The sequence below is a fragment of the Penicillium samsonianum genome, assembly GCF_028829775.1.
Source record: "Penicillium samsonianum strain IBT 33392 chromosome Unknown utg000001l_segment0_segment0, whole genome shotgun sequence".
In the NCBI taxonomy this organism is placed as follows: domain Eukaryota; kingdom Fungi; phylum Ascomycota; class Eurotiomycetes; order Eurotiales; family Aspergillaceae; genus Penicillium; species Penicillium samsonianum.
The window spans coordinates 1,720,235-1,734,118 of NW_026643259.1; the positions used below are offsets into that span (position 1 = coordinate 1,720,235).

General features: G+C 50.3%; 3 protein-coding genes across 3 annotated transcripts; 2 read left to right on the plus strand and 1 right to left on the minus strand.

Annotated features, from left to right (window-relative positions):
• Window positions 1-243: 243 nt before the first annotated feature.
• Window positions 244-4,519, plus strand: N7471_000673 (putative xanthine dehydrogenase HxA; the record flags this gene model as incomplete). Its single annotated transcript, XM_057273394.1, has 4 exons — window positions 244-474; window positions 543-746; window positions 817-2,774; window positions 2,836-4,519. 4 exons carry the CDS (start codon window positions 244-246, stop codon window positions 4,517-4,519), a joined length of 4,077 nt encoding a protein of 1,358 aa, XP_057141573.1.
• Window positions 4,520-4,928: 409 nt separating this feature from the next.
• prm1 (pheromone-regulated protein PRM1) lies at window positions 4,929-6,914 on the minus strand (the record flags this gene model as incomplete). The annotated part of the gene is made up of 1 exon (XM_057273395.1): window positions 4,929-6,914. One exon carries the CDS (start codon window positions 6,912-6,914, stop codon window positions 4,929-4,931), a length of 1,986 nt encoding a protein of 661 aa, XP_057141574.1.
• A 3,252-nt stretch (window positions 6,915-10,166) lies between these two features.
• N7471_000675 (uncharacterized protein) lies at window positions 10,167-13,875 on the plus strand (the record flags this gene model as incomplete). The annotated part of the gene is made up of 5 exons (XM_057273396.1): window positions 10,167-11,072; window positions 11,125-12,172; window positions 12,227-12,307; window positions 12,367-13,248; window positions 13,385-13,875. The coding sequence occupies 5 exons, from the start codon at window positions 10,167-10,169 to the stop codon at window positions 13,873-13,875; spliced, it is 3,408 nt and encodes a 1,135-aa protein (XP_057141575.1).
• Window positions 13,876-13,884: the final 9 nt, after the last annotated feature.

Below are 13,884 nucleotides of genomic sequence, written 5' to 3' on the forward strand. Positions count from 1 at the left end.
GCGATCCCCGCATAAGATAACGGAAACTCCCCAAGTGGGGGCCTACCTGATATCGGAATCTGGAGTTTTGATCTCATCGTTTTGGACTTCCCCTCCTTTGAAACTGACTTTTCGAAGACTTCGTTTTAGTAATAGGTTTATGTCGTCGCGGAAAGCCCAACTTGCTATAAAAGCAAGATGCGCACCTAAAGTCGCCCTTGAAAGCCTACCTCTACATATCGCCACAATCCCTACATCTCCACCATGGCGCCGGGAATCCTAGAAACGGACTCCACGGTCGCGGTTGAGAAACCGACCAGCCTGTCTGCATTGACTGAGGACTGGGATGACACTATTCGGTTCTACCTCAACGGAACCAAGGTTGCGATAGACACGATCAACCCGGAAGTGACTCTACTCGAATACCTGCGGGGTATTGGGTTGACAGGCACAAAGCTTGGATGTGCCGAGGGAGGGTGTGGTGCTTGCACTGTGGTGGGTTTTAGTCAACTATATCGGGTTACACGCACCTAGTGCTAACCAGAGCGGTATACGGTCTATAGGTCGTCTCCCATATCAATCCTACAACGAGGAAAATCTACCATGCCTCCGTGAATGCCTGTATTGCTCCACTCGTTAGCATTGATGGTAAGCACGTTATCACAGTCGAAGGGATTGGGAATTCGAAGGATCCCCACGCCATCCAGCAGCGGATTGCGATCGGTAATGGAAGTCAATGTGGTTTCTGTACTCCTGGAATAGTCATGGTACGCCTATGTGGTCCTTTCGCTTGATTCGTTTTTTGGAGGGGATCCGAAGTTGACTGATAGCTTCAAGTCTCTTTATGCCTTGCTGCGAAACAACCCCTCTCCCTCGGAGCACGATGTCGAAGAAGCCTTCGATGGAAACCTTTGCCGCTGCACGGGTTACCGACCTATCCTAGATGCTGCTCAGAGCTTCAACTCTAGCAACAACTGTGGAAAGGCCTCTGCCAATGGTGGGTCGGGCTGCTGCATGGAGAAAAAGGGCTCCGGTGGCTGCTGTAAAGGGTCTGCTACCAACAATGGCGAGAACGAGACGGTCGATTACAAGTTTCCTGCACCGGACTTCAAGCCGTACAGTCCAGACACAGAGTTGATCTTCCCTGCCGCCCTGCGGAAACACGAATACCGACCTTTAGCATATGGCAACAAAAAGAAGAAATGGTACCGACCGGTGACCGTCGAGCAACTGTTGCAGATTAAGAACGTCCACCCAGATGCTAAACTAATTGGTGGAAGCACGGAGACACAGATTGAGATTAAGTTCAAGGCAATGCGATACCCGGCCTCCGTCTACCTGGGAGATATCCCCGAATTGCGACAGTTCACCTTGCACGACAATTGCTTGGAGATCGGTGCAAATGTGTCTTTAACAGACCTCGAACACATCTGTGACCAAGCGGTAGAGAAATACGGAGATGTTAGAGGCCAACCTTTCAAAGCGATCAAGAAGCAGTTGCTCTACTTCGCTGGACGACAAATCCGAAATGTCGCTTCCCCGGCGGGTAACCTGGCCACCGCATCGCCCATATCTGATCTTAACCCAGTTTTGGTAGCCACCAACACTATCCTCGTGGCCAAATCTCTCGAAGGCGAGACTGAAATTCCAATGACCGAATTCTTCCAAGGATACAGAAAGACTGCCCTCGCTCCCAACGCAATCATCGCTACCTTGCGCATTCCAGCTGCGAAGGCGCAGGGAGAGCATATGCGAGCCTACAAACAGGCAAAGCGGAAGGATGATGATATTGCCATTGTCAACTCCGCGTTACGCGTGACTCTTTCCGAGACCAATGATGTGGTCAGCGCCAATCTTGTGTTTGGTGGCATGGCACCTATGACCGTCTCAGCGAAGAATGCTGAGGCATTTTTGGTTGGCAAGAAGTTCACGAACCCCGCAACTCTAGAGGGCGTCATGAGCGCACTGGAGCAGGATTTCAACCTGCCGTTTGGGGTTCCTGGCGGTATGGCTAGTTACCGGAAGTCTTTGGCTCTGGGCTTCTTCTACAGATTCTACTACGATGTACTTTCAGGACTCGATGTCAAGGCTTCGGACTTAGATCCAGATGTTGTTGCTGAGATTGAGAGAGCAATTTCTGCAGGAGCAAAAGATCTTGAGAGCTCTGTTGCCTATCAGCAGAAGATCCTTGGACGAGCGACTCCGCATGTTGCAGCGTTGAAGCAGTCTACAGGAGAGGCTCAATACACAGATGATATTCCTGTGCAACAGAATGAATTATTCGCCTGCATGATTTTGTCTACCAAGCCTCATGCCAAGATCCTCAGCGTTGACCCGTCCGCTGCATTGGACATTCCAGGCGTTGTGGACTACGTGGACCACACGGATCTTCCTAACCCCCAGGCAAACTGGTGGGGGCAACCCAAGTCCGATGAGCTTTTTTTTGCCGTCGATGAAGTTACTACTGCTGGTCAACCGATTGGTGCGATTCTGGCGACTAGCGCTAAAATCGCCGAGGAAGGTATGAGGGCTGTCAAGGTCGAATATGAAGACCTCCCGAGCATCCTTACAATTGAGGAGGCCATTGAAGCGGAGTCTTACTTTGAGCACTATCGCTACATCAAGAATGGTGATACCGAGGAAGCTTTCAAACAAGCTGACCACATCTTTACTGGAGTCTCGCGAATGGGTGGCCAAGAGCACTTCTACCTGGAAACTCAAGCCTGTGTGGCAATCCCAAAGCCGGAAGATGGTGAAATGGAGATTTGGAGTGGTACCCAGAATCCTACCGAAACGTGAGTAGCGATATATTCGACCGCGTCTCATCACAGAATAATTTAAGCTAATCGTTTACAGACAAGCCTATGTCGCTCAGGTGACAGGAGTATCTGCGAATAAAATTGTATCGCGTGTGAAGCGACTTGGTGGTGGCTTTGGCGGCAAGGAATCGCGATCTGTTCAGCTGGCTGGTATTTGTGCCATTGCCGCTGCAAAAACAAGACGACCCGTGCGATGTATGCTCAACCGTGATGAAGATATATTGACTTCCGGTCAGCGTCACCCGTTCCTCTGCCGATGGAAGGTTGGTGTGACCAAAGAAGGAAAACTCCTTGCGCTTGATGCAGATGTTTTCGCCAATGGAGGTTACACACAAGATTTATCTGGTGCCGTTGTGGAGCGAAGCTTGTCGCACATTGATGGCGTGTATAAAATACCGAACATCAATGTGCGCGGCCGGGTCTGCAAAACCAATACCGTATCCAACACAGCGTTCCGTGGCTTTGGCGGCCCGCAAGGCCTGTTCTTCGCTGAGTGTTATATATCGGAGATTGCAGATCATCTGGATATCCCGGCCGAAGAGATCCGGGCTATCAATATGTACAAGCCAGATGATACGACGCATTTCAACCAGCCTCTCAAAGATTGGTACGTGCCGCTGATGTACAAGCAAGTGCTAGAGGAGAGCTCTTACAACGAGCGTCGGAAGGCTGTCGAGGAATACAATGCGCAGCACAAGTGGTCCAAACGTGGAATGGCAATTGTGCCAACCAAATTCGGTATCTCCTTTACAGCTCTCTTCTTGAACCAAGCAGGAGCTTTGGTTCACATTTACCACGATGGCAGTGTCCTCGTAGCACACGGTGGTGTTGAAATGGGACAAGGCCTTCACACAAAGATGACCATGATCGCCGCCGAAGCGCTGCAAGTGCCACAGTCCAGCGTCTTCATCTCTGAGACAGCAACTAATACAGTGGCCAATACTTCCGCAACCGCTGCTTCTGCAAGCTCCGATCTCAACGGCTACGCCATATTCAATGCGTGTGAACAAATCAACGAACGCTTACGTCCTTTCCGTGAGAAAATGCCCAATGCCACCATGAAAGAACTTGCCCACGCGGCTTACTTCGCCCGTGTCAACCTCTCCGCACAAGGATACTACCGTACCCCCGATATCGGCTACGTATGGGGCGAGAACAGTGGCCAGATGTTCTTCTACTTCACACAAGGTGTCACGGCAGCTGAAGTCCAGATCGACACGCTGACAGGTGATTGGACGCCTCTACGCGCCGACATAAAGATGGACGTGGGCCGGAGTATCAACCCCTCAGTGGACTACGGCCAGATCGAAGGCGCCTTCATACAAGGCCAAGGTCTCTTCACCACCGAAGAAAGTCTCTGGCACCGTGCCTCTGGTCAGATATTCACCAGAGGCCCGGGCAACTACAAAATCCCCGGCTTCCGTGATATCCCGCAGATTTTCAACGTGAGTTTGCTTAAGGATGTGGAGTGGGAGAACTTGCGCACCATTCAACGCTCTCGTGGTGTTGGTGAGCCGCCCTTGTTTATGGGTAGTGCGGTGTTCTTTGCTATTCGTGATGCCTTGAAGGCTGCACGTAAGCAGTGGAACGTGAATGACGTGCTCTCTTTGGAGTCCCCTGCTACCCCTGAGCGTATTCGGATTAGCTGTGCTGATCCGATTATTGAGCGGGTCAGGGTGCAGCCCAAAGAGGGGGAGAAGAGCTTCTTTGTTGCCATATAGCGGTTATTGATTTGTGGCCGACGATTTGTATGAGATTATGCCATGTCTTGGGGTTTTTGTTTAGTATAGTGAGACAAATATATTGAAGTCTTTTGTATCCATCTTAATACCGATCTTGTACGATGTGCTATGTGAAGTGTAATTCTAGGGTGATGTTTAGCACAAGTCGAAGATGGGAAATTAGAATTTTGAAATCAAGTGGCATTCTTGATTCTAAACTAGAAATGCTATCTTATTGGGAATTATTATGACAGAACACCACCCCCATATAGAAACAAATGGCCAAGGCAAGTACAATGAAATGCTGGAAATGGCAAAAAGAGAGAGTGAGAATAAATACAAAGCACAGTTGTCTTCAGAAAAGCGAAGATAAAAGAAAAGATGGACGAAGACAGGAATATATTTCCCATCATCGCTTCACATCATATTCAACGTAGCTACTTCCCCTCAGATCAGGACCTGAGTCCACCTGCAACGCATGTTCATACTTCCTTTCCCCTGCAAAACCAACCTTCTCATCACCGTATGACGACGGCTCATTCCGCACAGGCACGGAGGTTGCCGCCGCCGTGTACTGAGGAACAATGTGTCCATCTCTAGACATATTCCTCGGAATAGCAGTAAGTGGAACTTCAGTAAAACCATTCGGATCTTGGGATGGTGGTCCACCATTGTGAACGGGATCCAGGATATGACCCTGGCCCCCCTCGCCGCGATGCTTATCGCGACTCCAGAAAAGCATCATGGCACGAGTGATACCAATCAAGGCGATGAACACCCAAAGCAGGAGAATGATGGTGGCGATAATGGCTTCAATACGCACGGCTGCTTCCAGTTTGTTGATCACGCTGATGACCACCTCGGTGATCTTGTTGGCTGTCTGGTCGCCTGCATCGGCGAGGAAACTATCGGAGGGATTGGAGCTGTCGTTGATGCTGGAGGATGCACCGGCGGAGAATGTATCGTTCGGGAGGGTGGGGAGGGAGATATGTGCGTGCTCGGCTACCCAGTTCAGACCCTTTTGGAGTGCCTCTGCTTTGAGGCCGATGAGGCACTCGTATAGCTCGTAGACGGGCTCTTGCAGCAGGGTACCCTTGAAGGTCTCGTTTAGAACGCTGGATGTGTTGTAGATAAAGAAGTTTAGAGTCCCGTTTATGGCCTGCGTGCTGCTGTTGACCCAGCCGAAGACATTGTGGTTTAGGTCGGTGTCGAGATTAATGATGGCCTTGTTGGCGTCGGTAGCCCAATCTGTCGAGGCACTTTCCAGTGCGTCAACGACTTTGTCGGCGAATTCTCCCACCTGGGCACTCAGTGCGGGAACAGTTTGCTTCACCGAGTGCAGGAGCAAGTATTGGCACAGACAAGAGAATAGTGCTGCCAGTGCAAGAGCCAGCACGAAAAGAGCAGGGAGGGATGTTGCGTAGGCAATGGCCCATCGCACGAGGATCTGACGGCGGCTGTTGCTGAAGTGACTTGCTGCCTTGATACCTGCAGCGGCGGTATATGGCCGTGAGACAATATAGACAACGTCCATTGGATCGTGGGCTTCCTTGCGAACCAGCTGGGAACGCTCTTTCATTGAGCGCCATCGGCGGATTTCTTGCCATGCGATTGGAATGCATACCAATATGGCAGCAATAACGAGGACAGCAATGAATATTTTGCGTGCCTTTAGTGATAGCTCGGTGACCCCGTTGAAGAAATCGTTGATTCCTTTGTTGTCGTTGCAGAAGGTCAGCTGTTTCTTGGCAGGGATCGGGAGAGCGGACCGATCGAAGCTGTAAGTGCCTAAAGTCTCGTTGACCAAATCCTTGACTTCTTGAAAGGGCGTTTGGAAGAGGGTCTTGGTGTAATTCTGGATCTCTTTGAAGTTGGGAAGGACGATGCTGTCCAATTTTTCGACTGTGCGGTTGACTGACGACGGAAGGGACAGATTCTCCAGCGTACTGATTGAGCTGTTGAGGTTGATGGGGCTAGGGTCATCCGAGAACACACTGGCCACTTTGTTGATTGTCTCAAGGAATGAGTTAAGTTCGTCTTTGTATTTGTCGACTGTACTCTCAATGTCACCGCTGATTGTCTTGAGGGTTTTGTTGATCCACTCAGTAGCTTCCTTGATCAACTCGATCCCGGCTCCTACTGTGCCGCGGACGGCCATTGTAATGAGACAGGCGTAGGTAGAGTACATCATGTTAATGACAAACCAGAGGATCTCCCCGACTCCCGTGATAGTCATCAACAACACGGACTTCAGGGCAGAGACAGCCTCATCAACCGAGGAAGCCACAAGCTCATTGGTGCCCTTGGATAGGTAGTAGGGCATTGAAGCCATCGAACTGCCCATAGATTCCACCGACGTGCATGCAGAGAGCGCCTCACGCTTGGCGGATGCCATGTTGGATTGCAAGTCGCCAACTGCAATCAATACTCGGAAGAGAACAAGGAGCAAAAGTATCGTCCATCGATTGATCCATACTTGTGAAAGTCGAGCTCGCAGACCCAGATAAGGAGTGAGGCCATCTGGATGTAGAGGAATTATCCGCCCCGTGCTTGAATCGTGAGCTCCATAAGGCGGGAGAAGTGGAAAGACCGATCGCCCGGATCGGGAGAATACCATTGTAGTGATTCTTTTTTTTCTCGAAAGCGATAATTGTCAAAATGTTTCAGGTGTGATCTCGTTCCAGCGAAGACCAGGAATGCTTGGAGGCGTAATTAAATCTAGGGAAAATATGCAAAGCGTGCATAAAAACGGAGAGTCCTTAAAAGAAGATAAAGAGAGCAAAGGGAAAGAGCTGGACTAGTGGAGGGACATGGTGTATATGATTTCTTATAGATGTTGAATGAATGGGGAGGTCAATAGATGAATGAATAGACCGGGTGGCGGATTGAGAACAATAGAATCAGAATAAAACAAGGGACAATGAATCTTCAAATATAGCAGCCAGCAAACGTCACCTGGAAATTGTCAGACATCCTGGGCGGCAGCAGACATCACAATAGTCCAATGTTGCTCATAAAGAAGCAGTTTAATGGACCTTAGCAACCCCGTATAGTCGAGATAGCCCCAATCAGAGCGAACCATGACCATTTCGAAACAAAGAAAATATAAAAATAAAGCCTGAAGACAAGGAGTCTGTGCAATGGTTTGTTTCATGAAGCATCAAAGCGTCTCACTGGCTGCTGTGAGTGTCAAAAGCGCCGGAGTGGACAAACAGCCAAATATAGCCACCATGGGCGCTTAGCCGCCCACGACTGACAGCCAATAGCCGGACAGCGAGGGCTAGTTGATCTAACATCATGCTTGTACAGATATTTTGGTCCCGTGTCATGCGGGTAGACGATATGTATGTTGTTTGACATCCCTTGGGGGTTAGTCTTTGTTTTGGCTGTTGCCGCTTAACTCGAGTGTGCGAGTCTGTGACTCGATTCACAGAAAGATGTAATCGAGTGCAGAGCTGATTTTCACGCGTACAATTTTTGGCAATAGAAAGATACGTAGTCATATTGCAATATATTCTATCATGATGACGGATTATTTAACAATTCCACTAAAGGGTCGGGTGTGTGAAAAAAGTCCTTGATGCTTATTCGAGTTGTGGTCGCTGGCGTTGACAGGAGTGTATCACGTGACATTCACCGAGTCCGTAAAAAACGTGACCACACGTGACAGACTCGCACCCTAAAAACTTGCAACTACATGTCTTGAATTACATGGCAAGAAGACTCCTGGATTCGCAATCGGCCTCTTGTGCTGTGTTTGTTTATGATACTTTATGAGTATATGACTGATCTAATGCCCTTTCTGTGGTATATTTTCCAATTTCTCCTTAAGGTGCATGCTTCAGGTGTGTTTTCCGGGACTTCTACGCAAAGAAGATTGATATAAAGCAATAATGGCCTCCAACATGAAATTAGATTCCTGGATTTGTAGCTAAGAGACATTAAAAACACCTCAAGAAGAGGCCTGTTGGCGCTGTTACCCATATTCACGTGGCTTCCGAGCCTCCATGTCAGTTCTTTTGCTTCGTCGTTGATGTAGTTAGTTGGGTATTGAGCAGAAGCTGGTGCTGTGGGATATCGCTGAGCAGATGACTGCTTTTGATAGCTCGAATGGTGTGGAGGGAATATGATGTCGGCAACATGTCAAGTTCCGGGTGTCTGCAAGGAAGTGACAAGCAAGTCGCATCGTTTTCAATTGTATAGCCAAGGCGTTTGCTCAATATGGCTACCCCATATCACGTATTGTTACTTTGGGGATGGAACTCAACGGAATTTTCCGTTCCATAGCACCTTCAATGTAAGACTCTTTGTCGAGTAAACACCGGGACTGGAACCGCAGCTTGACGGTAATTGTAAATCCACCAGTATCACAAATGGTCGGTTGATGGTATTGAAGCTACTTCATACCTTGATGCTTCACTCGATTTGTTTGACCAGCCTCAACAATACAGTTCCTGGGAAAAGAAACATGTACGTATCTTCATTTCTGCCGCATTTGTCTGGTCAGTCGTAACTTCCGATCGAAGGCTCCGTGGCGGTAGCACGTGGACAGTTTGTTTGTCTCATCCATTATTATCGAACCTCGAAGCTTGTCCCTTTTTGTTGTCTTCATTTGGCTCCATCTTCTTCTCCTCCCAATCACTCTTCTTTCAAATCTCTTCTCCCCGCACACTCAATAGCTTTGGCCCGTGCATCTTACTTTTCATCTCTTTCAGTGACAAAAGCCATTGTATCAAAGAAAAAAAGCTTGATTCACCTCATAGTGCATGCCATAGACGCGTGAGCCAAGATTTGAAACCTCACACAGTATGTTGTCGCACATCCTCACGCGTTGGGTCACCCATGCCATGGAACTTGGCTGATGGATGCATGATCTAGACATCATCCACAATCTTTCTTGTCAGACCAGACTCACAGCCTTCCAGTGTCCCAAGGACAACTCTTCGAAAGTTATTTGTCGTGAAGCTGTGTCTTTCATCCTTCTGTCGACTGATGCTTGGTTGGGGCAGTACACACAACCTCCTGCGTCAGACCAGCTCACAGTCTGTCACTATCTTGAGGACTCTCGAAGTCTGATCTGAGTAAGTCATTTCTTGTGAGGCCGTATTCCCCATTGTTCTGTCGACTGATGCATAAGCCAAGGCAGTGCACACAACCTCCCGTGTGAGACTGAATCTCACACCCCCTAGTACCCTGAGGACCGATCGCGGTAAGTCATTTCTTGTAAAGACAGATGACCCATCTTGCATTGGCTAATGTATCCTGCAGCGAGATAGCTTTCTTGAAGACCTCGAAAGCAATCTTGGGCCGAAGAGAGCCCTGTGCCGACCGAGGAGTATTTGGTAAGCTCTTCATGCATCCCATTTGTGAGCCTCAATTGACGCATCAGAAAACCCAGTGAGTAGTAAGAGACTGCTATAGGCTTTGGCCTATCATCAAGTGGGTCTTCTTCTTCATCATGGTGTCGGATATAGATGAACCTCAGCTAATGCATAGTCAGTTTGATTCTTATACCCGACAAAGAACGTCAAATACCTCATTCTTATTTCCACTCGGTATGTCTTCCAATCCACAGGGAAACAAAGCTTGATGAAGTGTCACTAACTGATGAGATCAAGTCAGCAGTTGACCACCTTCATCATACAAAATGCCTACCGTCTTCAGCAAGTTCGTCGATGGCGAGATTTCCCCCAAGCATCCCCAACATTCGCCTGCACAAGGGCACGACGAAAAGTCGAAAGTACACACTCAGCTGCTCAACTCCGATGAGCCTCAGATGAGTCAAGCTGTGATAGAACAGCTTAAGGCACATGAAGAAGAGCTCACTCAAGCTGTGATAGAACAGCTCAAGGCACACGAAGAAGAGCTCAAGGTTGAGCAACTCCTCAGAAGTGCCCAGCTCGCATCCGTAAGGCAACGCACCACAATCGAGAGCCGAGTGCCAGAACTGCTTAACCCTCAGTCAATTCAAGCTGAGAGGGAATTGCCCGAGCCAAGCCAATTCTCAAAGGAACACTTCGACATGACTCAGAAGCCAGATGATTGGGCCGATAAACAGGCTGGGCTCACTCTGGGCAATGGCCAGTTGAGGCTGAAGATTCAGGACTGGCGGACTCCTATCCCGCAATTCGTTGTGGAGAATAACCCCGAGGGTAGCCCCAAGTGCGACCTTGATGCCGTGATTGCAGACCTCGACATCATACGGGTGGACTTTAAGATCCCCCGCGATTACCCAGAGGGCATGACAGGGATTATGAGATCGATTGAAGCACTCTTCCTGTCTCCAAAGAAGATTGGCATGAGGAATATCGAGACTGGTTCCGCACCGGCTCTTCGGGAGTTGAAGAACCCGAAGCGAGACAGCTACTACATCAAATGGACAACCCCATGGGAGACATCCGGCTGCCGAGTAAGCTGGATGAAGGCGAAAGAAAAATCGCCCACACTGAAGTTCAAGTTTGTGAACTCAAGGAATGCGAAACGTGTGGAGCAGATGATGGTCACTGTTGATGAGCGTGACGGGTTCTATCAGAAGATCTCGAAGAAAGACCCTGTCGGGATACAAACTTCACCAACCATATTGGGATCTAGCTAACATCTCACAGAACACTTACGGCAAATGGATGGCATTTCCGGTCCGGATTTGGCTGCGCATTCAATGGCTGATGGCAACGCCTAGCAACATAGACAACAAACTGTTTGGGAAGTTGCTTGTCGACGACAATTCCCCTTCCTCTATCAAGAGGAAGTATAAAGGGAAGAAGACATCAAAGAAATTATCAAAGAGAGGCCTGGAATCTTCCACAGCCGAGGAAGGAAGCTCTGCGGACGAAAACTCGGATGCGTCAGTTGTGCTAAGTCCAGAGCAGTCGGTGTTAGGGCAAGAACATACGATGGAGACAGTGGGAAGTCAAGAGTTGACCGAGGAAGAGTTGACCGAGGAAGAGTTGACCAAGGAAGGGTCAACCAAAGAAGAATCGACCCAGGAAGAGTTGCACCAGGAAGAGCAGACCCATCATGAGTTGACTGAGCAAGAGTCCATCCAGCAAGAGTCGACCCCGAAGGAGTTGACAAAGAGGGTCTCTACACTCAGAATTGATACCCAGAAAAGCAACAAAAGGTCTAAGGGCAAGGGTAAGGGAAAGCACACGCCTGGTTCGTCTAGCTCCGATACAGGCAAGAAGGATGCAGACAATGTCACAGATCACACCACACCACAGAACACAGAACAACGTGGTGATGACCAATGTGGCGACAACCAGTGTGGTGGCTTACTTCCGGGAGTGCAGGACATCGCTCGACAGGGTGTCCCGACTGAGCAGCAACTTGCGGCAGTTGCTGGCCAACAAACAGTCAATGCCTCCCGGTTCCCTACTACCCCCGATGACCTGACTACCCCATTTTCTCCATCATTCGAGACAGCCCGAACCCACCTCTCCCCCCGCACTCCCCTCCCCTCATCCTCACTTTCATCTTTCTTCACACCAACGAGCGCTTCATGGAAGAAAGATGAGGATGAGGGGGCAGGGGGAGTGAAAGCGGAAGGAAACGAGCCAGCAGAGAGTTCAGATGAGCTGCGCCAGATTCCGCGGGGGGATGAGGCTGGGCTTCGGTACCCTGTCTCGAACAACAGGGACGAGGTGTGGTTTTCTGGTAAGTTACTTACTCTTTATATAATTGTTGATGCGGCTGCTAACTATTATTTAGACCCTGAAGAGTACCATGGCGGCCACGAGGCGCAGGATCCAGTCTTGCGTCGAAGTGAGTCTTTCGATATGGCCAGCCTAGGTATGTCATTGCATTTCACATATGTTTTGCTTTGAATACATGCTAACTAAAAACCACAGGGCTCTTCAGCGGCCAGGAAGCCGCGTCCTCGTCCCCAACGGCCGACCCTCCATCGACCTCCCGTGCCTCTTCCGCCTTGTCCACCGCAGACTCGGCTGGGACTGAGACTGATGATCCCAGTTCAGATGGCACCGTCCAGCCAGATGACCAGTCTCCAGCCGAGTCTAGCCGACCTGACAAGAAGGGTGCATACAAAAAGAAGAAGCATGAGAGACGGAGGCGCAAGAACATGATGAAGCGTCAGGAAGCCCGCGAGGGCCCCGTCTCTACTGCTTCTTCTCAGGGCGGTGGAGTGGAAGGTCGTTCTCCGTCTCCACCCGAGTCGTCGGAGGATGAAGAACGAACTCCCACAGCCAAGCAGTTCGGCAACATCGGGGCCCCAGCCCCTGAACCACAGTTGGACTTGCGCAGAGTCGGCATTGTCTGCGAGGAGAAAGACTGCCAAGTCCTCTGTGGTTTGGGGAATGGGGTCTCCGTTGTTTGCCCTAAGTGCGGACCGTTTTCCTTAGTCCGCTACTGCGGCAAGCGCCACCTGTGGGAGGATGCCAAGAGGCACTGGCTAGTTTGCACCACTCGACCAGTCCTGGAGCAGCACTTGGCTAGTTCGATTCCGTACGACGATCTCGTGGGTCCACCAATGCTTCCCAGCCTTCACCATTGGGACAGCCCTGAGCGCCATCGTCAGGCGCTGTGGTTCAGTTCCGCCCGCGACCGAGGCGACTACTTCGTGTTCGCGGAGTGGGGCGACCTGGTGAAGGCTGCGGACGCTCCAGCCAGTCACGTAGGGCTGCGATGTTCACCTCGAGTCGCACACATTGTGCGATTCGAGGACGCCGAAGAGAAGGACCGGTTCCGCCGGTGCCTGGCAATCTGTCTCTTCGGTAAGTTTCATATCACTTTCATATTCCTTACACTTTCAGCTTGATTTCCCTCTCAGTTTTCTTGCACTTTGATATCATACCGCCCTCACCATTACCTACCTTTTTAGATCATATGCTAACTGTTCTTTCCTTCTAGCGGCGGTTGAACATCCAGCCCTCGTGGACTATCTTTACCGGCTTGTCCGGGACTGGATGCGGGCTCACAACATGTGGGCCAGTGACAAGGACATGGACGGCATGCTGCGCTACCAGATGGGACTCGAGATGGGTGGCACCGTCGATAAGAGCAGTCTTGGTTTGCGGCATGCCTGCGAGACGGAGTGGGTCGGTGCTGACCGGCGCCACTGCGAGGATCTGACCTGCGCGAGCGAGCGTCGCCCCACGTTGCTCGGTAACCACCGTATGGGGTTGGGCCTTGGGAGAGTGTGCGATTCCCTCGAATCCAACTATTGGATTCTGAGGGCGCACCGGGCCACCCATCCTTCGGTGAGCGACGTGGTGGCTCGCACGTGTGGGGGAGGATACTCGGAGGTCCTTCCAATGGACCGGCGGACATTCCGCCGTGGCGTCGGCTGGGACGGGGCGGGAACGGGCCCCATGGAGTGGGAGATGCCGTGGTCAGGGTAGGGAGCCGTC